At 32.8% G+C, this 27,049-nt stretch overlaps 2 protein-coding genes across 5 annotated transcripts; one reads left to right on the top strand and one right to left on the bottom strand.

Moving 5' to 3' along the window:
- On the top strand, positions 1-567 carry LOC133703685 (calcium-binding protein PBP1-like). The gene has a single exon (XM_062128291.1). The coding sequence runs from the start codon at positions 114-116 to the stop codon at positions 453-455; it is 342 nt and encodes a 113-aa protein (XP_061984275.1). The 5' UTR covers positions 1-113; the 3' UTR covers positions 456-567.
- A 21,506-nt stretch (positions 568-22,073) lies between these two features.
- On the bottom strand, positions 22,074-26,654 carry LOC133703527 (universal stress protein PHOS32). Of its 4 annotated transcripts, none has more exons than XM_062128112.1 (3): positions 25,672-26,654; positions 23,132-23,192; positions 22,074-22,356 (listed from the first exon to the last, which is right to left on the bottom strand). In XM_062128112.1, the coding sequence occupies exons 1-2, from the start codon at positions 26,363-26,365 to the stop codon at positions 23,173-23,175; spliced, it is 714 nt and encodes a 237-aa protein (XP_061984096.1). In that variant the 5' UTR covers positions 26,366-26,654; the 3' UTR covers positions 22,074-22,356; positions 23,132-23,172. The 4 variants fall into 4 exon arrangements, with proteins under 4 accessions (XP_061984096.1, XP_061984094.1, XP_061984095.1 ...); XM_062128110.1 differs by having other exon boundaries at positions 25,660-26,654; XM_062128111.1 differs by lacking the exon at positions 23,132-23,192.
- Between the last annotated feature and the right edge of the window lie 395 nt (positions 26,655-27,049).

Genomic DNA, 27,049 nt, shown 5'->3' on the forward strand with positions numbered 1-27,049 from the left:
TCGAGTCACATTTCCATCGTCACAACCTTCACAATTTATCAGTTCCATTTTGCATTCAATCCATACACAAACAACTAGCTGAGTGCTAGTTTACGCTACGTGATTGGTCTCGAATGGCGTCGCAAAATGGGATTGTGTTCGAGGATTTCTTTCCCGCCATGGTGGAGAAGTTAGGCGCTGAAGGGTTTATGAAGGAGTTGTCCAATGGGTTTCAGTTGTTGGTTGATGAAGACAAGGGTTTGATCACATTTGAGAGTTTGAAGAAGAATTCAGCATTGCTTGGATTGCAGGATATGAGTGATGATGAAGTAAAGTGTATGGTAAGAGAAGGTGATTTGGATGGAGATGGTGCATTGAATGAGATGGAATTTTGTACCCTTATGTTCAGGCTGAGTCCTGGGTTGATGATGAATTCAACAGAATGGCTCGTAGAGGCTATTATTAGTGAGATGTAGGCCCTTTTTTTTTTTTTTAATCATTCTTCTTCTTCTTCTTTCTTTCTAAAGATATTGTAGCTCTCCATCGATCTAATTTGTTGCAATGCAGCCATTTTATTCTTCTCTTCCATTTTCATTACATAGAACACATTAAATTTTTAATATGAATCTAATTGATTGCAATATATCAACCTTCCTTTTTAAGTATGCAACACAACAGTTAGATTCGATTCTTAAAATGAATCTTATGCCAAGAGCTCATTTCTAAGAAGGTAACAAAATCAAAGGTAAAAGAAGAAAGGGCCAGAGAAAGGAATCTGGCTAGACTGTGAAGCCATTTTTAAGACCAAATTGTAAGTCCAGAGAATTTATGGGCTTTTTGGGACAAACTTTCTTAGGCTAGCTTACAAGTCCAAAGAGATAATGGGGTGGGTTTCTTACATCCCCATCTCAGCTTATTTCTATGCAAAATACATACGTTTTTTAAGTAATTTTTATTTTAAAATATATTAAAATGATACTTTTTTATATCAACACATTAAAATAATTCAAAAATATAAAAAAAATAATTTTAAAATAAAATAAATCTCATAAAATTACAAAACACCTCTTACACTAATCTTAGATGTGATAATTATAGGAATATATTGTTAATTGTTGTTTATAATCCCTGATGATATTTAGTAGTCGTGCGTAGAGATATTATATGACCACCCATGATCTCTATACGTGAATAATGTTCTTCATGTCCTTTTCTTTGGTGATAGAATTCCTTACCAGTTGTGATTTCTAACAAAATTAGTTGGTGTATGAAAACATATTAGCTTGCACGCCATCTTATCTTTCACGTTTCATCTCTTTCCTTTCAGAAATTTCAAAACATGTAATGGTATCTTCCTCGAGGTTTTGCTTGCATCTTCGACGACCTTGAAGAGTGCAAGTTCATAACATACTGTGTGAGTAGAATAGCTGTACTTATTGGCTTGCCGATATGGAGCATTGTTACTCTTTAGGATTTGTATGAATTAGGCTCCATTCATAAACATTTTAACCTAATAATGTGTGTTTTTATTATTTTGTAAACGCAACTATGACACTGCTGCCTGGTGATGGTACATCAATGACACCACCTAATATGTAGATGATTAGTGAATAACAAAATTTCATATTAAACAATTAACATAACATACAACACAACGAGATAAAAACATTATCATAACACCCTAAAAACAAACATCAATATAATAAATAAAAACATCACCACATAGTAAAAATAATATCTACACGGCATAACAATTCAAAAACATATTGGCATACATTAAATTTCACACCAAGACCAAACCATTATACTTCAAATAAACATATTGTAACTCGATCCTTCCAATCCTATAATGAGGTATTAATCCCAACCTTATTCCACCTTAAAAAATAAATTTTTTAAAGGCATTGTACCTTAGATATTTTCATATTAATATGTGGATCCCAACACTTTAAATATCTCACAACAATCAATAACATGTTAAAAATGTTTCAAATTGAAACATTTCATCACAATTTTAATAAAAATCAATAACATGCTAAAATTGTTTTAAATAATCAATAAAATGTATTTGAAGTTTTGCTTTTTGAAAAATGGAGGAAGACAGGAGGTTCGGTCAGCTAGAAGAAGAGGAGAGTGTGATCGGTCAGTGGAGTCTTTGGTGCTGGTGGATCGGTTGGGAAATGAAAAAAATAGAGGAGGGGTTAGCGCTTGCCAAAGTTGGCTAGGAATAGAGAGCCTTTTCTATTTTCTCCTCTTTTCTCTCCAATCTCTCTTTTTCTTTCTTTCTTTTTTATTTTCTCTCTTGATTTTCTCTTTTTTTTTCTCACACTTCTCTCTTTTTCTCTTTTTCTTTTTTATTTTCTCCTTCTCAAATTTTTCTTCCATGCTTTGCTTGTGTGTATCATACATCTATTTATACTCCCTATTATTCTCTCACAACTCAGATCCCATCTTCAACTTTTTTTTTTCTTTTACTTTTTTTTTTTTACCTTATCCCTTAGTTGTTAGGGTAGGGGAAGGGATTAGAAACGATTATGTTAATTAATCCCTCAGCCCTTCCTCAATTATCACTATGCTCACTATATTTTTTTTTATTTTTTTCTTTGGTTTTTTTCAGCTTTTATTTTATTTTTAAAAATTCATCAATAAGTGCATTGCAAGTACAAAAGTTGAAACCTTTACTGAATAGCTAAAATTAGTAAATATTTTTAGAAATTTTTGTATTTATGAAACTTTTTAAAATTATACATATACTAAAAGGAAATGATATTTTTCTATAGAAATGACATAATTATAATTTTTTTTAATTTTTTACTGTAACGGTATTATAGCAGTGACAAAATCGTATTTTTTTTAAATTTAGAAAACTAGTTTTTCTTATATATTTTTTCTATTTATACTTGGAATTTTTATCATTTTACACTTAGCCTATTTATCATTATTTTTTTCTTATCTTCATTTTTTGTATTTTTTTTAGTTTTTACTTTTTTTTCTTTACACTATTTTTCAGAAAAAAACATTATTTTTTTATTTTTTATAATTTTAATATTTATCACTCTACATTTGACCTGTTTATACTATTATTTTAGTTCTTATCTTCATTCTTTTGTAATTTTTATTTTATTTTTTCTTTACACTTTTGTTTTTGAAAATTTATTATATAATGACTAAGGAAATGATATTTTACTGTAGCAATTGAAACATTATTCTATTATTCTGTTACGTTAGAAATTATCTTGAGATCTTACATATTTTTATTAACGCATATGATAATTACTATAATTTATTATATATAAGTATTGATTTTTTGATTTACAGTTATATCTTTTACTCGATGTCAAAAGACATGTTAATAATATTTACATATTAATTTGTTTGTGTTAAAGAAAAAATTAGTCAACCTGCAAAAAGACGAGTTAAATAAATGCATTAACATTTTTTTTATATTTATTGATACATATAGTTCTCGATGTATTTAATTAAATTCATGCATGGTTTTTTTTATAATTAGATTTTTATTTTTAAAAAAATACATTTTGAAAAGCTTGTGTATTTATTTTTTTTCCCATAAAAATTATCTGATTGGCGGCAAACATGAGTCAAATAAGTCGTGTATAATTAAAAGGAGAGTCAAAATTGAGTTATATAAAATAATTTTAATTATATAATATTCAAAAGCATCAATTAAAGTTAATTTTTCTCCATCCAATCAGAAATAATCATCAATCCTTTGTTAAAAGGAATAAATGAAGATGGACAAGAACACAAGAAAAGAGAGAGCCCCCGTCAGCGGTGTTTGCGGAAAACACGGGGACTGAGATTCCCATTTGTGAAAGGGACTTCTGGCAATTAAGGTTAATATCAATCCTTTATTAAAAGGAATAAATTAAGATGAACAAGATCAACAAACAATATACGGTAGAAAATAAAATAAAATAAAATATCAGTACGGCCTAAAACGATGAATAAAAAACAGGAGGAGTTGTTGCGGATAAAAGTCTCCGGTAGTAGTTTGAGGGCTGCATGCTTTATGGAAGATTAAAGTTTTTATTCTTATTATAAGCCTATGGAACTGCAAGCTAAGCCAGTATTCCACAATATTAACTATGTAAATAATCGAAAAGTTGATTCAATTCTTAGAATTATATAAAATACAAATCTAAGGCAGCAAGAGAAAGAAACTCAAACTATGGCCAGAGAAAGGAATCTGACCAGAATATGGAGATCCTTTTACACGTCCAAATGATAGATGGCCTAGACGGGACAAAGTCTCTTCTAGATCGGCTTACGAGTGCAGGGAAGTAATAATGGGATAGCTTCTTTTTTTTATCAGCTCAGCTTAATTATGAGTGTGTTTAAAAGTGTGAATTAGTTTAAAGTGCAGCTTCAAAATGCATCTCCAAGTTACATTTGTGCCTGAGTTGTGATGATAATGGACACTAATCTATAGAGAAAGGGAAAAGATGAGGAACAGGAATACATGGATGGCACAAGAGACCTTGCTAGTGAACCTTCTGTGTGGAAAGAAATGGAAGCATATTCCCTGGTTGGAAATGCTGTATGCTTTCCACCTAGAGATCACTAAAAAGGATGCCTCTTTAACATGCAAATTTATGAACCCAACTGCTTCTAGCTCGAGAGGTCATTTTGTCATCAAGAAGTTGTTCTAGAATTTAGGATTTTTGTGGTTAAGAAGACAAGAGACATGTGCCTCGTACAACAATTCTTGGTGTGCATGATTATTATTTTGCAGACATGTTTTGGTAGTTGTTTATGCTAATTAACCCCCAGTGATATCTAGCTAGTACTCCTACCTAGAAAATATATAACATACTTAATTACCTGTCGCTCACTGTTTTTGATTTATAACAAAAGCAATTGAAGCCATCAGTGAATGTATGGAGGTTGATGAGTAACAATTATCATAGCTTAATTATACAGGCCTTTGCGTGTTTTCTTTCAGTTTTCATATTCTTTCCTCTCAAAAATTCAACGCGAATAATCATATCATATGCATATTTTCCTGACAGAAGACACGAAACATTCACAAAATGTTCATCCTTTGTTTCCTCAGCTATTCGATGGTGAGATTACATCGGAGTTTTTTTAAACAGTATTGTCCCTATTTTGTTTGTATAATATTTTTAACACCTTCACAATTGAGAAGACCTGATTGTTATGTTTGTACAAGAAGACGGATATCCATTGTAACATTCATTCTACCAGCTTTTTTTCTCTAAAATTAGAATTATCCTTAGTCAGGTCATAATCATTGGAATAAAACTTGATTTGAAAGTCGATTTGGCTTAAAGCTCATGTTATAGGTTAATGTTGGTTAGATGAGTTAATTCAAATCAATTCAGATTTTTATTATTATTAGATGCCCTAAAATCCTATAAAGCAACAAGTACCCTATAAATAGCCATTGAAGTAAGATGAGCCACGCCATGCAATTTCATAATGACATTGTTTTGATGCCAATACATCACTTTCCTGGCTACAGAAAAAATAAAACCCCCAGCTTGCTTTCATATATGCACTGGTCACAGCAGCATCGCATGCAATTTCTACATGATTTGACAGTCTAGATCATTAGATCTTTGTCACATGTTTGAAATGGCATCCAATGTTATTTGTTCTATCGTGCCATCTGCGATTCGGATCAACCTCAAAATCCATTCCAAGTACTTGATATATAGTTTTTCATTCAGAGGAATTTATTACAGATCTGTTATTCCAAGGAGTACTGGCAAGCATATCACATATGGCATTCCAACGTTTAAATATCTAACGAATTGAATCTATCAAATCTTTCATGTATCTAATGTGTGTTAAAATGATTCTAAAGTTATATTGAAAGGTTAAAGCTCCAACGTTTGGATTTGTAGGATAATAGTGAGACCACCACTAAATTATATATTCGAAGAAGAATTTGTCGTTGTTGCAGTGATTCTGAACAACAAAAATAACAAAGGATAATGCTTGTGTTTAAGAAGAGATTGATGAATGAAAAGCTTGAATACTTTATTCATAACTGCAGCTCAATTTATAGAGCTGATACATAACAAACTCCTACGATCATGGTCCTACATTCAAGCCATGATCAATTGATAATGGAAATAACAGAGCTGCGAAATAGCAGCAAGAACAAGAGAATAGGAACAGAATTGACTAAATCAAAAATTAAAGAAAGAATAAAATTCCAGCTCAGCAGTCCTGAACATTATTTCTAACACTCCTCCTTGTTTAGGAGCTGCAAACTCCCAACTTTGTTCTCAGAAATTCGAATTTGTTGACTGGCAGTGGTTTGGTGAAAATATCAGCTGCTTGTTCTTCAATTTTGCAGTAAATAAGAATGATACTCCCATCTTTCTGCACCTCTCTCAAAAAGAATAATTTGATGTTGAAGTGCTTGGTTTTCCCGTGAAACACAAGATTATTAGAGATGGAAATGGCAGCTTGATTGTCAACTAGAATTTCTGTGCTTTCCTTTTGCTCTAGGTTAAGATCAGATAAAATTTTCCTCAGCCACAAAGCTTGATTGACAGCAGCTGTTGCAGCCACAAACTCAGCTTCAGCAGTGGATTGGGCTACGGTTTCTTGCTTTTTTGAATTCCATGAAAACACACCAGAACCTAAAGAGAAACAGTAGCCTGATGTGCTCTTCAAGTCATCAATTGAGCCTCCTTAATCACTGTCAGAGTACCAGACCAGTTTGAACTCTCTACTTCTTGTGTATCTTATGCCAAAATTACAGGTTCCTTTGACATATCTTATCACTCTTTTAGCAACCTTGAAATGCAATTCACTAGCACAATGCATGAATCTAGACAAGATACTCACAGCATTCAAAATATCAGGCCTAGTTGCAGTGAGATACATCAAGCATCCAATAATTTTTCTGAATTGTGCTTGATCAACCTTCTCGGCTCCATCTTCTTTACATAGCTTCTCCTTTTGATTCATAGGAGTGTTTACTGCTTTGCAATCTTCAAGTTTGAACTTTTTGAGGATTTCTTTGGCATACTTCTTCTAACATATGAACATTTCATGTTCAGCTTGCTTAACTTCCATTCCAAGAAAAAAAGACATCAAACCCAAATCTGTCATCTCAAATACACTCATCATCTCTTGCTTGAACGTCTCCATATTATTGTTGTTATTTCCTGTTACAAGCAAATCATCAACGTAAAGTGAGATGATAAGGATGTTATCACCATTTTGCTTGATGTAAAGAGTCGATTTAGAGAGGCTTTTAGTGAATCCCAAGTGCTGCAAATGTTTATTGATTCGGCTGTACCAAGCTCTTGGAGCTTGCTTCAATCCATATAGTGCCTTTTTAAGAAGACAGACTTTGTCCTCCTCTCCTTCATTTGCAAAGCCTTCTGGTTGCTCAGTATAGATCTCCTCCTGCAAAACACCATTTAAAAACGCTGACTTGACATCCATTTAATACACCTTCCAATTCAGTTGTGCTGCAATGGCAAGTAGCAGCCTGATAGTGTCAAGTCTTGCTACCGGTGCAAACGTGTCTGAGTAGTCCACACCAAAGATTTGTGCATAACCCTTCACCACTAGCCTGGCTTTGAGCTTATTGATTGAGCCATCAACGTTGAGTTTTGTTCGATACACCCATTTTACACCGATTACATTTCTGTTTTGAGGTCTGTCAACCAACTCCCACGTGTTGTTTCTCGTGATCATGAGAAGCTCCTCCTTCATCGCAGCAAGCCAATTTTGATCTAGCTTGGCTTCTTCAAAGTCTGTTGGTTCACACACAGTAATGTTGCACCTTTGATACACATCAAGGAGTGACCGTGTGCCTCTAACAGGAGTGTCATCTGTCATGTTGATGTCCCAATCTTCCATGCTTTGATCATCTGTGTCTGAAACAAGATAATTGCCTTTTGGAGAGGCTGAATCTCCTTTGATTGCATCGTTCCAGTCCCATTCTTCATCTTCCAGGAATTGGACATCTCTGCTTATAACGATTTTTCCAGTTTATGGCTGGAAAATCTTATAAGCCTTTGAAACTAAGCTATAGCCAACAAAAATGCCTGGAAGTGCTTTCTTGTCAAGTTTATCCCTCTTGACCTGTGGAACAAAGGTGAAGCACAAACATCCAAATACCTTAAGAAAATTCAGAGATGGTTTGTAACCATACCATGCCTCAAAGGGTGTTTGATCATTCAAGGCTCTTGTAGGCAGTCGGTTTTGCAAGAACACAGCAGTGTTTGCAGCCTCTGCCCAGAATTTCTTTGGTAAATTCTTCTCATGTAGCAAGCATCTTGTCATTTCTAATATGAACTTGTTTCGCCTCTCACTAACTCCGTTTTGCTGAGGAGTATACGGAGTTGTTAGCTGATGATGAATGTCTGCCTCCTCACAAAAAACATTGAAGGCATTGGAAGTGTATTCCTTGCCATTGTCTGATCTGAGGGCTTGAATTTTGCAGCCACTTTCATTTTTAACTTTGGCCTTGAAATTCCAGAACACCTGTGCTACCATTGACTTGTGCTTCAAGAAGAAAATCCAGCACATTCGGCTGTAATCGTCAATGAAGACAACATAATACAGACTCCCATTTAGAGAGGGTGTCCTTTGTGGTCCTGCAATCTCAGTATGAATCAATTGCAGCTTCCTTGTTGCTCTCCATGTGGCTTCTGGAAAGGGCTTCCTGTTTAGCTTGCCAGTGTGACAAGTTCTGCAGCTAGATATGTGATCATCAAGTGCTGGGAAATCCTTAGCCATCATCTTGGATTTCATAAGCATCAGCCCTCTATGATGATAGTGCCCGAGCCTCTTGTGCCAAATATCTGTGATATTTTCTTTAATTGGGAAAGTAGTATGCTCCTCCTCCAATGGATTTAGAGCAAAACTCTTCCCTTTCATGATTATTTTAAAAATATCATGACCATTCACATCTTTGATCAAGCAGCAATTGTTTTCAAACACTACTTTATAACCCTTCTCAATAAGCTGACCAACACTGAATAAATTTTGATTTATACCAAGGACATACAATACATCAGAGATGAACTTAGTACCTGAGCAAGTCAAGATTGCCACGGTTCCCTTTCCTTCAATAGCAAGGTATTCTCCATTTCCAATTCGAACCTTTGAAGTTGTTTGTTTCAGCTCCTTGAATATGTTTCTGTTATGTGTCATGTGGTTGGTGCAACCACTATCAATGAGCCAACTTTCACTTGAGTCATTTCTGGAAATGCAAGTGGCCACAAACAATTGATCTTCTTCTTCTTGATCAGCAATTTGAGCTTCTTCACCATGCTGTTGAATTTTGTTTTTGCAGATGACAGCCTCGTGCCCCATTTGATTGCATTTGTTGCACTTAGCTTCTAGTCTTCTCCAACACTTAAAATGTGGATGTGATCTCCTTTTACAATGCTGGCATGGAGGAAAAGGTCCTTTTTTGTTTCCAGTGTTGCTCCTGTTGAAATTCCTGGAATCACCTGATGATGCTTGATTGCTTCCATTCTTCTTGTAATTCTTTCCTTTTTCTCTATGCTTGATGAATAGAGCTCCTTCAATCTCATCTTCCTGTCTCATGATCCTCCTTTGCTCCTGAGCTTGTAATGCATTTAGCATTTCTGTCAAAGTAATTTTTGACATATCCTTGGTATTTTCCAAGGATGTAATTGTAGCCTCAAAGATTTCAGGAATTGTTACAAGAATTTTTTGAACAATTCTTGACTCAGGCAGGGACGAGCCAAGTAAACTGATTTGGCTTGCAATATTAAGCAGCCTGTCAGAGTACTCTTTGATGGATTCAGTCTTCTTCATCTTCTGCAACTCGAAATCACGCATCAAGTTCAACACTTGCATACCTTGAATTCTTTCATCCCCTTCATACTCAGTCTTGAGAAACTCTCATATCTCCTTTGTTGTTTTCAGAGACATGATTCGAGTGAAAATGGTGGATGCTACTGCAGCAAACAAGCACGCCTTTGCCTTTGATTTTTTTGTCTTCTTCTCCTTCTGTGATTTGACCTGCGCCATGGTGGGATTATTTGGAAGTGCAGGGATTTCATAATCTTCTTCCACTGCCTCCCACAAATCCAGAGCCTCTAAGTATGTCTCCATCCGTACTGCCCAAAACTGGTAATTGTCACCATTGAACACTGGTGGAGCAATTGATGAGAAGCTTACTTCAGTCTCCATGGGTTACAACACAGATCCCTTTAAATCAAGAAGCTCTGATACCAATTGTCGTTGTTGCAGTGATTCTGAACAACAAAAATAACAAAGGATAATGCTTGTGTTTAAGAAGAGATTGATGAATGAAAAGCTTGAATACTTTATTCATAACTGCAGCTCAATTTATAGAGCTGATACATAACAAACTCCTACGATCATGGTCCTACATTCATGCCATGATCAATTGATAATGGAAATAACAGAGTTGCGAAATAGTAACAAGAACAAGAGAATAGGAACAGAATTGACTAAATCAAAAATTAAAGAAAGAATAAAATTCCAGCTCAGCAGTCCTGAACATTATTTCTAACAGAATTAATTGGAGCTACATCATTAAAAGCGAGGATTGGAAATACCATGGTATATAAACATAAAAATTGGTAAATAGTAATGTAAATGCATATGAAAAATATTTCTTCATTACTTTTTGATGTAAATAGCAACAAAAAATTTATATCAGAAATTTCTGACATCATACATAACAACAAAATATATTTTATTGGTAATTTTCAACAAAATTTTTGACAAAGTATTGAAAGTAATAAAAAAAAATCAATAAATATCATTGATAATTTTATTAAAAAATTGATACATCATTATTTAGTAATAGAATTGCTGAAGACAATTTTTCCTAACAACATATTTTTGTCAGTAAATCCATTAGCAATATAAATTATTGACAAAACAATACTTGACAGAATATTCCATTAACGTTTTCCAATTTCGTTGTTATGAGTTCATAACATATGAAAGGACCTAGATATGCTCTTAAATAAATACTGGTTATTTTATATAAGATACTATTATTGGAGATAGATTGACTTATCTTCGGAGATAGATTGACTTATCTTCGAAGATGCTGATTGAGTCTTGGCTCGAATTGGACTTCTATTTCAAAAACTGTAGACCTGAAAGAGGAACATCTGGACATGAGACGACAACACTATCAACATCGATCGCGTTTCTTATCGGTACAGAAGCAGATTTGAAAGCTTTTCTGCATTTGTCTTACAACATAGCCTTGTAACTTGATGAATGCACAAGAGCAAGAAAAGCAGGGACCAGGGGGTTAGGTCCAGTTCTTGACCTCAAGTGCCTCGCTTCAACCCCCACGTTAGCGTTTTGATTTGGTGGGCACTGACTTGTCCAATAGTTAACCTAATCCCCACCCAATAGAACACAAAGCAAGACCCCTTTCTCTCCCTATCCACAATCATCCTCGTTATTCACAATTTTGCCTCACGATGGCTTGTACAAGCTTTTACTTTCTATAGCACGCCAATTTGAACAATCCGTTGGCTGAGGATTGGTTTTTTACAGCAAGTTGGCATTATTGAAACAATTTCATTGTAGTTTATATTGACTTTGAATAAATTCTTAAGCGATGAGAGATGGATGCCACTTGATCGAATTTTTAATAATGCATTGAACTCTTTCGATCGAATTCTTATCAATATCCTTTTCCTTATAAGTGTTATTTGATTTATTAGATTTGAATCTCCAGAGATGAAATTCAAAAGTGAAACTTCTTCCTTCGTAATTCCTCCTATGCAAGAACATGCTCATTGATATCTTAAATTTATGATTTTTTACTATAATGTTTTGATCTAAGATCATGTGACCTATTTTTCATTCTTAATGCATTAAAATCTTAAATTATTATAAGATAAAAGTTGACACGAGATTACAGTTAATCAGATTTATTAAAGTCAGCATAATAACATCAAATCTATCTAAAAACAATAATTTCTGAAGTTAAGCAACAAGAAATAGGGAGTCGGTGCAATTTTCCAATTTCAAAAGAAAATTTCCCTTTTTTTCATTTTAAGAATTAAAAAAAAAAGAGTTAAGCAGGTCTTAAATATGAACAGTTGCAAGTTGTCCTGAACCATGTGTTTTGTTTTTTTAGGCCCAAACAAAGACACAGATAAAAGCAGGACATGCACATAGAAATTTGCAGGTTAATTTAGTCCGTCTCCAAATAGAGAGGAAAGAAATGAAAAGGTGTGAGCTCTGTGATTCTTTAGCAAAAGTGTACTGTGAATCAGATCAAGCCAACCTATGTTGGGACTGTGATGCTAATGTTCATAGTGCAAATTTTCTTGTTGCCAAACATTCAAGATCACTTCTTTGTCATGTTTGTCAATCTCTCACGCCCTGGACGGGAACCGGACACAAGTTAGGCCCTACCCTTTCTGTCTGCAACAACTGCGTAAACAACTCGGGTTGTAGAGAAGAAAGAGGAAGAGAAGATGACGAAGAAGGCGACAATGATGATGATGATGATGATGATGATGATCTTGATAGAGAAGAAGATGGTGATGAAGATGAAGATGAAGAAAATGGTGATGGTGGTAATGATCATGGGGGTGAAGATGATGAAGAAAATCAAGTAGTTCCATGGTCTTCTACGCCGCCTCCACCTGTTTCAAGCCCTTCTAATGATAGTGAAGAATGTTCAAGCAGATTTTGTGACAGTGATGGAGGGATATCAAAATCAAGAAGAGCATTTTCTTCGAAACACAGGCGTGGAACTGTGCCTTAGCCTACTAATTCTCATCGGGTTTAGGCTACGAGTTATCTATGTTTGATGTTAATTTTGATAATCAAAATCTTTCATCCAAACCCTTATAAATCTTGAAGCGAAATTGAAGATTGTAAAGATAGAACTCTCTCTTATGAATCAGTATCATGTAGGGTAGCTAGGCTGCTTCTTGTTGCAAGATAACCTGAATGTGTTGAAGTCAAGTGAATCAACTTTTATGGGTACCTTGAGCTTAAGGATAGCTAAAATTTCCCATGTCACAACAAGCTCAGCAAATCAAGAACCTGGATTTGCTGAATGATGATTTTGACTGGATTGTAATAGCCAGGTAATTTTTCTGTAATAGCGAAGTTGTTATAACTTGAATCCTAGAATGATCTTTATTTACTCTCTGATATTTAACCTTTCACTAAGACTATTGTTTGCACTAATCATAAGTTCCTGCAATTTCCTGCAGCAATGCATATATCTTTCTCCAAACTGAAATACAAATTCTATTGTAAAATTCTAGCTGCACTATTCTACAAGTTTTGGTTCAGTTTTTCTTCAAGAAATTGTCCTAGATGTTCAATATGACATGATGGAATCACCAGGTGTTTGAATGGTCCATGTCAAAAACTTCTTCTGTGGTGCAGATTTCGTCCCCAACTGAATGTGGGACCCTACTCTAGAAGGAATGTGGATACCATCATCTCTCTCATTTACTTAGAGGAAATGGTTTTAATTCTTTGACCAACGAATATAAACGTAGCAGATCATGACAAAATCCATTGACTCTGGGGTTGATGGTGGTATGCCTTCATTGTTTCTTTTGCAAGAACCACAAGTTTTGTTGCCGAAGTCCCACCTGCTGTTCTTTGTTTCATTGCCTTCCTCTCAATTCTTTTATGTGGTAATAAAAAATTGAATGGTTTCAGGTGAGACTAGTGCCTCACCTGGGCCACATGCATTGTACTAGGATTTAAATTAATAAAAAATTCATTCCTGCCAACAGAAGAGGACATGGTTTCCCAAACACAAATGAATAATCTGCGGCTGCAAGACGGTGAGGAGGTAGTGTTTAGGAGCATGACGGGGGGAGTGTTTAGAAGTATAATAATGGTTGTTTTTTTTTGTTTATAAATATATTAAAATAATATATATATATATATATATATATATATTTTAAAAATTTTAATTTTAATATTATCCATCAAAATAATATAAAAACATAAAAAAAATTAATTTTAGTTAAAAAAATTAAAATTTTGACTACCTCTATTTGAACCACAATCTAAAACAGACACAAAATATCTTCAGATTGTGATCTCCACTTGAGCTTAAGATCAATCTTCCTATCTCTTTATCATCTATTGAGATTTGGCTTAGTTTTTTATATTTGTATCTTTTACTTCAATTTAATTTGAGATTTTCAAGAAAAAAGAAATATTTTGAATCTATGATTAGTAATTTAGATGGACGGATAAAAAATAATTTGATTTTAAATGAGAAAATTAATTCGAGGATATCATAGAAAAATTATATATATAAAAATAATATAAATTAATGCACAACGTCCGACCACATTAATTCGAGGATTTAGGAGGTTTATGTAAGCAGATTGCAGCTAGATTATTGGAGGACATTAAAAAATGTTATTATGTGATTACAATTATAATAGTTAATTAATTTTCCGACAGCTGAACGTGCCTACCATAAGCCATGTTTGATCATGGATAATTTTCCTCGTGAAGCTTTTTTAAAGCAATTTCAGTATATTTAAGAACATGATGATGGAATCACGAGAGTGGACAGTTGATTGCTTTGTTAAAGGAGAGTTGATTGCAATTTAGGGAGAAATTCTGAAAAAGAAATCCATTACTATTAGGTAATTTAATTTAATGGTATTTATTGTCGTGATATATTCTATAATTTAAATAAAATTATTAATTATCATCGAAATTTTAACATCATATATATTAAAAAATCAGAATATTTAAATGAAACTCTAATATATAATAAATTTTTTTTTACCTTTATTTGATCGCCACCATGATACACAACCGTGGTCAAATGATAATAAGAATATTTTTAAAAAAATCTCTTGACTATATATAACTTACTCCCTAACGATGAAGGCAAATAATTAACGAGAAATATTTTATAGCTCAGAAAATAATCATCCACCACCAAGAATTAATATCAGAGATATTTATGTCACCTTTCACCTCTGTTGACGTTTTGATTCTGTTTGTGATAGCTTTGGAAAGCTGCCAGAAACTGAATTATTCATTTATTCTTCACGGTGTTCGTGGCCTTTATAACTTCAAATGATAGCCACTTCTTGCTCGATCGTTATTCTCTGGAATATCATCACATAAAAATTGACCATGTGATGCTCTCTTGCATTGCCCTACTTCCCCTTCGTCACACCAGCAAAGTGATGCCAGCTTATTCCACTCGACGTCTCGATCCATCAAGGGTCACTCCTTTTATTGGATGAGTTTCAAGAATTCGGTGCTTCATAATGCCTTTAGAACCAGGAGGCTGATGAAATTGGGAGGGCTCAATTGATTAGGTGAAGGAAGAAATCCAAGAATGAATGAGTAATGTTTGGCATCTTTCTCTCACTGGTCAATTTTTGAGGTCCCAAGTAGGTTATCTACATTGAAACAGTGACAATAAGTCTCTTGTGAAATGACTTGCTGGAAAATGAAATGAGCTCAGTTTCTAGCAAGTTTGACAGTAACGTTTTCTTTATCTTCTTGAAAGCATTGCGTTGAGCTTCAATGTATAATTAAAATCTGAATCATGCCATGCCATGCCACCCCCATTGGACACCGTTTGGGAGTGCAAATTAATGCCACCCCATTGGGCACCGTTTGACAATAATTAATTTTTTAAAAATACATTTGTCTTAGTTAGTGTTTTTTTATTATTTTCATTTGTTGGTATAAAAAACAATTTAAAAAAATTATTTTAATATACTTTCAAGTGGAAAATACTTTTAAAAGTTACGCTTCACCACAATATATATCAAACACAAGTAACTTTCTTTTTATTTTTAATTGAATTACAATTAGAACCGATCTTGATCTATCTACTTGTCATGGACAATTTTGTTTTGTATGACTAACTTAAATACTTCTATTTTATTCGTAGGGTGAATGAACCTGTTTTTTTATTATCATTTCATAATGAAATTCAAGAAAAGACTATGATAAATAAATTTCTCATGAATTTAATTCATCACTTTGAGTTAGGATGATTTACTATATATAATCCAATTGATGTTTTTTTAGTGTTTTTTATGATTTTAATGTGTTGATGTTAAAAAAATTATTTTAATATATTTTCAAGTGAAAAATACTTTTAAAAAACACTTTGCACCACAATACTAAATAACACGTAACTTTTTTTATATTTTTAATTGAATTACAATTAGTACTATATTCAAATTTGATCTAACCACTTGTCATTGACAATTTTGTTTTGTATGCCTAACATAAATACTTGATAATGAACTTGTTTTTTATATTATTATTTCAGAATGAAATTCAAGAAAAGACTACGGATAAATAAATTTCTCATGAATACATCGTTTAATTCATCACTTTGAGTTAGGATTATCGATTTACTAAACTATCTATATGTATAAAAATTGGTTAAAAAATTCCTCTCATCAAGTTACCTTTAGAATTTAAAGAAAAAAAAAAGTCTCCATGCAAAATAATATCTAGAGTCAACTTTGAGAGGAGCAAGTATTGTTTGTTTTTGCTTGATAAAAAAAATAATATTGTTAAAGCTGTGCAAGTCTTGCAGGATTTTAGTTATATAGCATATATAAGGTGTGTTTTGTGACTGCGATGTCCAAAATCCCTTTAAAAAGCTTGAAAGAAGAGTTTGATGATTACCACTGAAATGGTTAAGATATGGAGAGAACGCCATATTTGACTGTCGGCGAGCTCACCTCTTTTGACAGATGAGGATGATCGGACTCACGAAACACATTCTAAATACCAAAAAAAAGTTAGCCCTAATTGTATGGCTTTCCTTCAAACACCAGCTTGCCAATCTGTACATGTTTTCTGCACTGGATTGCCACGAGAATCATGACTAGGAAAGGGAATTGAGCATTTGTTAAGTTTGAATGAAGAGAAAAATAGTAGACCAGCTGTGGTCGAGGATGAAGGCAGCATTTGGCTGCCACTTCACCGTTGATCATGCAGCAATCAATCCCATATTAAGCAATGATTATGACCCCTCAATTTTCAATGAGTTAATTATAATTTGATTCCACTGTTTAATGAAATAATTAGTTTTTTTTTTTTTTGAGAATACCCAACACAAGTCTTGCGTAAAACAAATCGAGCAAAAATTACCAAAATAAGATAAATAAAATTGAAATTAAAATCCAAATCACCAATGAAAGAGATACACTCAATCTTATAGAGACTGGAAAACTCAAGTCTTTATTTGCAATAAGAAAAAATTACTCATATTATTCTATAATTTAGTCGAAATTATATTAGTATATTGAATTTTAAAAAATTACAGTTTACATTCTAAATTTTGATACACATGTAATATATAGTTTATATTTTGTATCTGACAAGTTTAAAAAAATTAGTAAAAATTATCTGATTATTTACGGATTTATCATTATTTTTTATTTTATAATTAAAAATTCTTTGTTACATTAAAATAAAGAAAATACCATAAAAAAAAATATTCCACCATCACTCCAAATTTGAATCTACATCATCCATCCAGATTCATAATTAACACTTCACAATATTAAAATTAAGAAAAAATAATAAAAACTGAATGTTAGCTCATGCCCTTATTTACAGGCATCTTGTAAAATAAGTCCTAATAGAAATGAAAACTAGAATGATAAAATTAAACCCTATATTAAAACAAAAGCTAAAAAGCTAAAACAAATCAGTCATTTACTGTGCACGCACTCATGTTTCAACGAGGATTTCCACATTGAAATTATCATTTTGTCCATAATAATTTAAGCCTCAAAGCATGCTTTCAAAGATAATATGATATTTTTCACAAAACATATTTGCTATTACAATATTAAATGAGAATAAAGAAGTATTTTAACTTTTTATTTGCACGTTCTAATATCTAAAATACACTCAAATGTTGAATTTCCTTAAATGTTAGAGCAGGAGTATATTTAGTTTTTTCTCTTTCTTGTTATAGTGTAATTACTATAATACTTTTTGGAGCCAAATAATCTATAAGTAAGATTAAAGGGGGTTTTGGTCTTTTTGTTAATATTGTATGGGATTAGAGGCACTTAGGTATTTGCATAAATTAAATTGATAAAAAAAAAATAGAAAAGTTGCTGGCGTGTGAGAGGCATCCATGCTTTTTGGGTGGCGTGTGCTACACTTCTTAACGGTTAAATACGACATTCTGAGACGACGTTTGATGTGTCTTTTCATCCCCTTCAAAATGATGAGGCACATGTAGCCACTTTCTGCATGGTGAAGCTCCGATGATAATTTTTTTTCCCTCTCTTTTCTCTCTCTTCAACCTTGGAAAATTTGCTGCCCTTGCAAAATCTCAGAAATGTGTGTTATTTGTTAATTTTATTATATTTAGTCCTCATTATTTTAATTATGTCAGATTTGATTTCTTTGTTTTTTTATTTTTTTCATTTGATTTTTATATCAAATTTATCCTTTGTTTTTATAATATTTCAAGTTTAGCCCTTAATGTTTTTACTTCTAATTTTGATTTTTAGTTCTTTTATCAAATTTTAATTTTTTTTCAATTTTGTCCTTGGATCCATAATCTTGTTTTTGACTTTTCCATGTATGATCTTTATTCTCTTGATTTTTATTTTTGTTTTGAATTACTTTGTGAATTTGATTTTTCTTTTCAATTTTACCCTTTAATTTAAAATTTGATGATATTTCAAGTTTAACCCTCAATGTTTTGATTTCTAATTTTGATTATTGGATCTTTTATCAAAAAAAAAATTTCAATTTCTTTCTTAGATCCATAATATTTATATATATATTTTTTTGATTTATTCTTCATTCTCTTGATTTTTATTTTGGATTCATTTGTTAATTTGATCCCCTTTTTTTCAACTTTCCACTTCAATTAAAAATCTTAGGTTGTCCTCTTGTTTTTTTTTCAAATAAGATTCTTATTCTTTTAATTGCTATTTTTATCCTTATTTTTTTTTACTTCATCATTCAATATTTGATTTATTGAGATTTGGTCTCTTTGATTTTTCCCATTGTTTTTAAGCACGATCTGAGAGTCAATTTAGGACAAGTACTAAGTCATAGGTTGAGTGGATTGACCCGAGTGAATCCAAGTCAACCAAATATTTTTATTTTAGAAATAAGTAAAAATGATATCATTTTGAAAATAAAAAATAAAATTAAAAAAAATAATCAACGGGTTTTGAGTGGATTTGCCTCAAGCTAACCAGGACATAGGTTAACCTATTTTTTTACCATTTTACACTGGATCAATTTTCTCCTAATTTTTTTTGAAACTCGACCCGATCTAATCCCTATGTCATTCAGGTCATAGGTCAACCTGTCAGATCAAGCCGAGTTTAAAATAGTGGCTTTACAGATGCGGTGCTTTCGGTTTAATCACTTGTTAGGGTCATGAGTTTGAAAAATAAACACTAATTGATATTATGTTTTTACTTATTATATCCTTTAAAGTTATTCGTTTTGAAAAACAAATTTTTGTTTTCCTTTCAATCAGGTTATCAATATTTCATTTCATGATCAAGTTTGGATACATGGTCCACGCTTTAGGTATATGACAATCTGCAGTAACCCTAAAAGGTAAAGTAAAAGGCTTAGAAGGGTCTTGGTAAGGAGATAAATCCTCGACATTAAAAGTGGGAGTAATATTCATATCATTAGGCAAATCAAGGAAAAAAGCATTATATCCAAGTTTACATAAAATATAAAAGGGATCAACAGCCCGAGTTTTTGGTAAGAGTTTTTAGAAAATCTCTCAAGACGAAGATGAAGCATGACAAACTTACTCACATTGAATTACTTATTTCTACAATGCATATCAAAAGAAAGTTTATAATTTTCAATACTTAATGCTATCTTCCACCTAATCACACCACATAAACCATGGATGTGTTGGGCAAAAGACTCAGAAAATACAAAAGTGCAGATATGATCAGGTGGAAATGGAGAACAACCATGAACAATTTTGAAAAGTACTTTACTAATTGAACGATCGATAAAGTAATTATAAGCGAATCAACCCAAACTATATAAGATCAACCATTTGAGTAATTTGTTGATGAAAAATATCCAAACAATTTTCATAATGTTTTTAAGAAATAGTTAACAAATTTCATATCCTTTTGAACACAATAGAAGAAGTTAAACCGTGTAATTTAACAATTTTTCTAAAGAAATTTCAAATTGTGAAGCATCATCAAATATTTTATTACATGAAATAAAATATTTCATTTTAGAAACATATCAACCATAACTAAAATAGAGTATGATATTGGGGAATTTCTTTTATATTCTTGACATAATAATGTTTATTGCACTATTTTATTGATAGTTAAGATTTTTAAATTTTGAAGAGTTTAAGAAAAATTCAAGATGTAGTTTGATAAATTAAGTATAACTTTTAATTCAACCATTAGATCGAGCTGAAATGTTAAAGAACATTTTGAAGGCCCTATTTCATATTGGTTTAAAAATTTTATAATTATCAGAGATCAAGAAGGTCTCCAAATAAAACTTGGAAGCTACTATGCAAGATTGTCTTTATTTAACTTATTGTATTTGAATTTCTTTTCATTTACATTATGACTTTTAATTTAATTAGTATTTTATTATCTAGAAATACTAATGCTAGATAAATTCTACTAGTTAAGTAAATTTTAAACAGAAATTATTTTCTATAAAGGATTTTATTTTTAATTAAGAATCATTTCCTATAAAATATTTTAAAACTAATACAAATAGGATCTCAAGTTTATTTTAATATGAAGATTATTATTGAGATTTTATAAAACAGTGGATAATTTTCTCTAAATTTCTCAATAGTTAGGTATGAAACCTTAAGACTTGAAAACCCTAATTTTTATTTATATTATAAATCATGTCAGTTGATATCAGAGCAAGTAGGTATCTTTAATGGACGAAAACAGTAACAACCCACTTCATGATATAGGAGTGGAGGCCCTTTAGGGCATTGTGCGGGCTCATGAGCAAAAACTAAATCGTTGGAAACAGAGGTTTGAGTGTATAGAGCAATTGATTGTATAGAGCAAACCATAATGGATCTAGCTCACCTAATGGGTAATGCAAAGAGTAATTGTAAAGAAAAGGACTTGCATGGAAACTTATTTCAAGGTAGGCAAAACCCTAGATCTATTTTTAAATTTGATGATATTTCATTCTAATATGAGATTTTTGAAGAAAAAATTAATTAAATGGTTGACAAAGTTGAAAGCTTATTTTTATTTTAATAAAGTTTCTTATTGTCACACAGTTTTTTTTGTAGAGCTAAAAAATAATAGTTTAAAACTCATATTAGTATGTTTTTAATGTCATCTTAGTAAAATTTAAGATAATCATTATTTTGAATAGAAAGTATAATATGGATCTTTCTTTCATATGTAAATTAAATTTTGAAGTTATAATTGTCTTATTAATACATGCTACTCGAAAAGGAATTGGAATTGGATGTTTTTCAACTTTCAAATCCAACATTTCTCTAACAATCTTAAGAACCACCAATTCCTCCATCAATCACCAGCTTTCAAGATCGATTGTCACTCTTAATATATGTATGGAAAATGCCAGTACGTCTTCGTTCATCATCACTCATAATAGTAGATATACATGCTGGTCATCTTCCTCCAGACCATCTTCACAACAACTCTCATTTCCAGAGAACTTTATATGATCAATAACTTGGTTCTCGCGCTTGTATTTGTCATTATCCTCGTATTTCTACCTAGGTGCGATTTAAACAATCAGTTATGAACAGATAAAGGCTTGTTATTTTCTTTATATCACCCCAAAAAACATTGATAAGTCTCCTGAGAGAAAGAAAAGGATCCTCGTGTAACTCACGACTATAGCTAGGAAGATATCTCTTTCAGCTTCTTATTCGTAACATCCCACCGACTTGTAATTTCTCATTCAGAATTATACCAACCCTTACTGACTTCATTCTATATTCAAAACCATGACTAACTTAACTATATTATATTTTATTCTTGTTTAATTTAGCATGTCATTAATTACCTGCCTGTTCAAGCTCTAAAAGCTGTTCATTTCCCAATCAGTTCACATATACTAAAACATATTGGAAATAAAGAAAACCAAATATGCATACAAGTAGATGAGGTTCTTAGCAGATATTTCATCAGTCCATCAAAAAAGCGCACCCTATTTACACTAAGACCTCCAAAGGAACAGTTCATCATCACCGATCCATCATCCAAACTACACATTTAAGTAAACTGCACATTTCAAAAGGTAGAGTATTAAGCTGACAGAGAACAGTACTACCAAGCATTTTTCAAAGACATGATCATGCAACCAACAGGACACATGGAACATCTCATCTATCCTTTCAAGAAGCTGCCGTCATGTCTGCAAGACACAGAAAAGGTTGTTAGAATTTAGCCTTAACGCAAGAGAAGGAATACTGAAATCAATTTTCTTATAAATACATCATGTTCTTATATTTTTGTCCATTAGATATGAGGGTATGTAGTCTTGAATAGAGAAAGAAAGAAGTATTTGGAACTTTGATTCTATTACACTCATGGAATTGCAATTTTAACCTCCAAGATGGTTTCCATAATTGATTCATGCTGCGGTATCAGAATCCTCCTGTTGGTCTCATGATAATGAGCCAACCCAATACGCCCCAACAAGGGAATCAATAAAATCATGGAACTTTGAAGTACTTCCCAGCATAGCTGGTAGTCTGGTAGCGGTAGCACATAAAGAACTTGAGAAAGGATGTTGTAGTTAAGACATTGAGAAGAATAGTCATTGAAGCAGATGCATATATCATGATGGAACACTATACAACCACACGAGAAATGAATCTAATGTTAGCATGAAATGTTAACTTAGAACAACTTGATTTACTGACTTTTCAGGAGTTTAAATGAGTTTGGACGCTAGAGCCACTTTGATGTTTGTGAATAAGCTCGCATGTATTTTAAACCCAGCAGGAAGTAACAGGCTGGGTGATAATATCACGACCACCAGTTAATTGTTAAGAAACATATGAACCCAAAATCTTAAGCTATTAGGAAAAGCCCCGAAATATGATTTATATTATTTTCTAACATTAAACTACAAGGAAAAGTAGTTCCCAACCAAATAAGCCCATAGAATCTCTCTCGATATTTACCAGCAGTCTCTTTGGACCACCACAACTATCTTCCTCTGCAATCATTTGTCTCTCTTGTTCCCTATTCATTTATGTGGTCCGTTAGAGATGGTGGTAAAAAGAAACAAGCTAAAGAAATTAAGGGGGACAAAAAAAGAAGAAGCCAACAATCACAAAAATGACTATAAACACATGTTTTGATAATTCTGGCACACAACAATATTGGGTTCTAAGGCAGAATTATATACTAAATGACAATTATTCCACATAGACAAACTCTCTATGCGGTCTAGAGAATAATAAATGCTCTGAAACAAACACAAATCTCTCTTTTAAACTTAATATAAGATAAACACACCAATGAAAGGAAATATTAGATGAGCAAACTCTCTTAGATGACAACTTTTTCCTAGGCATGCTAACTACATCAACCATTCCTGATAGTATCCTCACTTAGAAAAGAAAACTGCTATTGGTGATAGTAATAGGATTAGATCCTTCCAGTACCAAGCTGAAATCAACAACACCTATAGAATATGCACATTCAGGTCCTGGTATGCCAGAGGTACTTTTGGCTTTAGCTACATTGTAACTCAGATTTGAAATTACCATCAATGCTTCACCATCACTTAATAGAAAACCACCTGAACCCACCCACCCACAAGCATCCCTCCTAAGCTAAACATGAAAGATGTACCCCTGTCATGTGTATCACAACCAAATTCAATTTCAATGAGAAGCACTATATCAAGCCTTGAATGCTACTAACTTTTCCATCTATGTTAAAAATGGAAGACAGAATGTCTTAATCCATGGAATTAGCAAATGTTTTTCATTTTTCATCCAATGCTCAGTCAAGTTTCTTAGGTCACCCAAGTGATTATTATTGACACAAGCTAATATAACGAGATATAAGTTCAAAGACCAATATTCTTCTAGCTAACAGCCCTCGATCAACCCAAAAATTGAATACATCAATAGGGTTATGTGCCACAAGTACAAAGTTTTCATTTTGAGAATGTAGTTGGAGTTTGTCAGTGTTGCAAATTGAAAGAAAAAATCACATATACAACAGTTCTCAAACACTAGCAGTATTTATCACTGTACAAGAGAAAATGCTAGTTGATTAAAACTAAAAGGCAGACTGGTGATGTAATTCCAAGAAGTAAATTTAAAGGTCAAAAAGTTTGATGGTATTTGAACAAGAACCCTAAAGTTGCTTCATTGAACTAAGCAACTAAGACTTGCAACATGGAATGTTCCCTAAGTTGACACTTCATGAATTTATTTGGTGAATAGACTGAAGGCCTGGAATAGCACAAGGGAAAAGGTGATCAAAATTAGGATAACACTCCGGCAATGAAAGAGGCAGAGCAAAAGAAAAGGGAACATATGAATTATGCCTTTAACACAACACCACTCATTAAAATAACAAATAGGCTCCTACTGAGTTGCGTGAAAAATAAAACATGCTGAAACTTACCTCATTGGAAACGACAAAGATGCAGAAGCAGTTGGATTTATTCTAAACGCACTAAATTAAAAAAGACACAGAATCTAAGGTTGTCTTCTTGTTTCTTAGTTCTCATCAAAATAAAACAGCCAAATTAGCAGAAACAGAAGTTCACAGCATTGACAAGTAGACCATTGTACATGGTGCAAGTAGTGTGATGTTGTAAGCAAACATCAAAATTCTATGAAAGAGTAACTAAACTGGTCATAGTTTGTTATTATTCCTTAATCATCTGTTGAAACAATAAATGCAGAAGCATAACGTTCATCAAGTTGATTCTTGCTTGTCATTTGAAAAGAAATCTCTCAAGTTCATTGTTAAATATAAAAAATCCTCTAAAAACATGTTACATGTATTTTCTTTTAGTGCACTATCCTGTATATAAATCGTCACCATCGATGTTGCTGAATCAAGCTGTTCTGGAATGGTAATAAGGTATGGGTTGATACAAAGGAAAAGTATTAATATCCAAGAAAGACCCCAAAAAAACTAGTAGTAACAACAAAAAGGTCTTTCACACCAAAATCATTTATCACTGATCAGAAATCATCCTTAGCGTGGTCCTAAACACCCAAATCAAAATCATTACCATTAAGAGGAAAAAAAGCTCTGGCCTAATAGTTATTCAGTGGCCACATTTAAAGGAAATTTCACTAGTCAATGCACTCTCATAGTCATCTGCACTATCAATCTTGCATGAGATTGCCTTTATAATCATAAAGATGACAATATGGAGCTAAAATGGAAACAAGCTTTGACTGAATAATCACATACAATGATCTAAACCTAAACGGAAAGAAACTAAACTGAAGAAACTAATGGCATAAACTCAAGATATATTTCTTCTGCTAACAATCATAAAGCTGATCATACTGATAAACCATGTAATTACCAACTCAAAGCACCATTCGGCTTAAAACACAAGAACTAACCAATGATCGCACCTAATGAAAAGACCATTAGCCTTAATGACATTAATCAATCCAAGAGAAACATAAGCCAACTAAGCATAACAAAACAACAAACAAACTCAAACCTGATTGTTTACCATCCATGTCGTGCCCTTCCTGCTCCTCCTCCATCACCGTACACAACGTCGCCCCACCGTCCCTCTCTGACTCCTCACCAGCGCCACCATCTTTCTCATCAGGAAACCTCACAACAATAACAGGGCAAACGCAATGATGAACACAATAATCACTAACACTCCCTAACCTCCCTTTACTACTCTTCCTTGAAGCACCAAACCCTCTACTCCCCATTACCACAGCACTGAACCCCAACCTCTCAACCTCCAAACAAAGCCTTTCTTTCATATCATGATCCTTCACAATATGAATTTTAAAGGGTATGTTTGCATCAACAAGAGGCTGTGCTATATCATTAGCTTTGGTGCTTGTAAACAGATTAAAATCCTCTTCAATCTTTTGCTGATTCTCTTCATTTTGTTCATCTAGATTGTAATTCTCTTTAATTGGCAACGAACCCCAATCAGCACCATAAAGAACATTTGTGGGGCTAACATGGACTAAGATCACTGCATCACCAGCACGTAAGTAGTTTTGAACAGCCCATTTGACAGCAAAAGCACTTTCATCACTGAGATCAACAGCAATTCCTATTCTTCTTTGAGCACCAGTTGTTGGAGTGGTGACATGTACACGTGGGGAAGGGGGTTGGACTTGAACCACCACGGCTGATTCTGTTGGTGGGTTTTTCTTAGGTGATGGTGAAGATGCCATAGCTGCTGCAAAACAGGAAAAACAAGACACAAAAGCGAATAAACAAGTGCTCTGGCTTCTGGGTTTCTGTTTTTGTGGAGTTTGAGAAGGGTTTATTTGGGAGAAGAAGCAAACTGTGTTAGAAAGATTGGTACTTTGGCTGTTTTTGGAGATGGATAGAAGGAGGAGGAAAGGAAGGTTCTTCGAGTTTGGATGTGAAGGACAAGAGAACTGTTACGATGACAAGTGGAGAGGTGGCCGTACTTTGGTTTGGAAGAAGTAAAGACTAAAGAGGTTTTGATCCACAGTATACCCTTTGGATGCTTCTTGATTAGATTTGGGTAAATATATATTTTTGACCTTATAGATTTATCAATGTTTCACTAATGTCCCCATAGTTTAAATTCTCTCAATATTATCCTTATAGTCTTTAAAATGGGTCTCAATTTTTCTCTTTATTTTTTATTTTTGGATTATTATGTCCAATTTTATTAAATATTTTACAAGATGAGACTGGATCTTGAGATCTCATTCTTTTTACCAACACATTGTAAGTTTATTATTAATTAAGAGCCCTTTGATAGTAAATAATTATCAAAAAGGTGATTTTTTTTTCATAATTGCATTTTTTTTCTTTTTCTTTTTTCTCTCTCAAATCTCCAATGTTATAATATACATAGCAAAAATAAAAAATAAATTCAGAAA

This window comes from Populus nigra, chromosome 9, assembly GCF_951802175.1.
Source record: "Populus nigra chromosome 9, ddPopNigr1.1, whole genome shotgun sequence".
Lineage (NCBI taxonomy): Eukaryota > Viridiplantae > Streptophyta > Magnoliopsida > Malpighiales > Salicaceae > Populus > Populus nigra.

What these genes read in the sequence shown, in the direction of transcription:
- LOC133703685 (XM_062128291.1), top strand. Translation starts at nt 114, where the DNA reads ATGGCGTCGCAAAATGGGATTGTGTTCGAGGATTTCTTTCCCGCCATG.
- LOC133703527 (XM_062128109.1), bottom strand. Translation starts at nt 26,365, where the DNA reads ATGGCATCTTCACCATCACCTAAGAAAAACCCACCAACAGAATCAGCC. An exon ending in CATGGATGGTAAACAATCAG is followed by an intron (nt 22,357 to 25,659) that starts GTTTGAGTTTGT and finishes TGTGTCTTGCAG; the next exon opens with ACATGACGGCAGCTTCTTGA.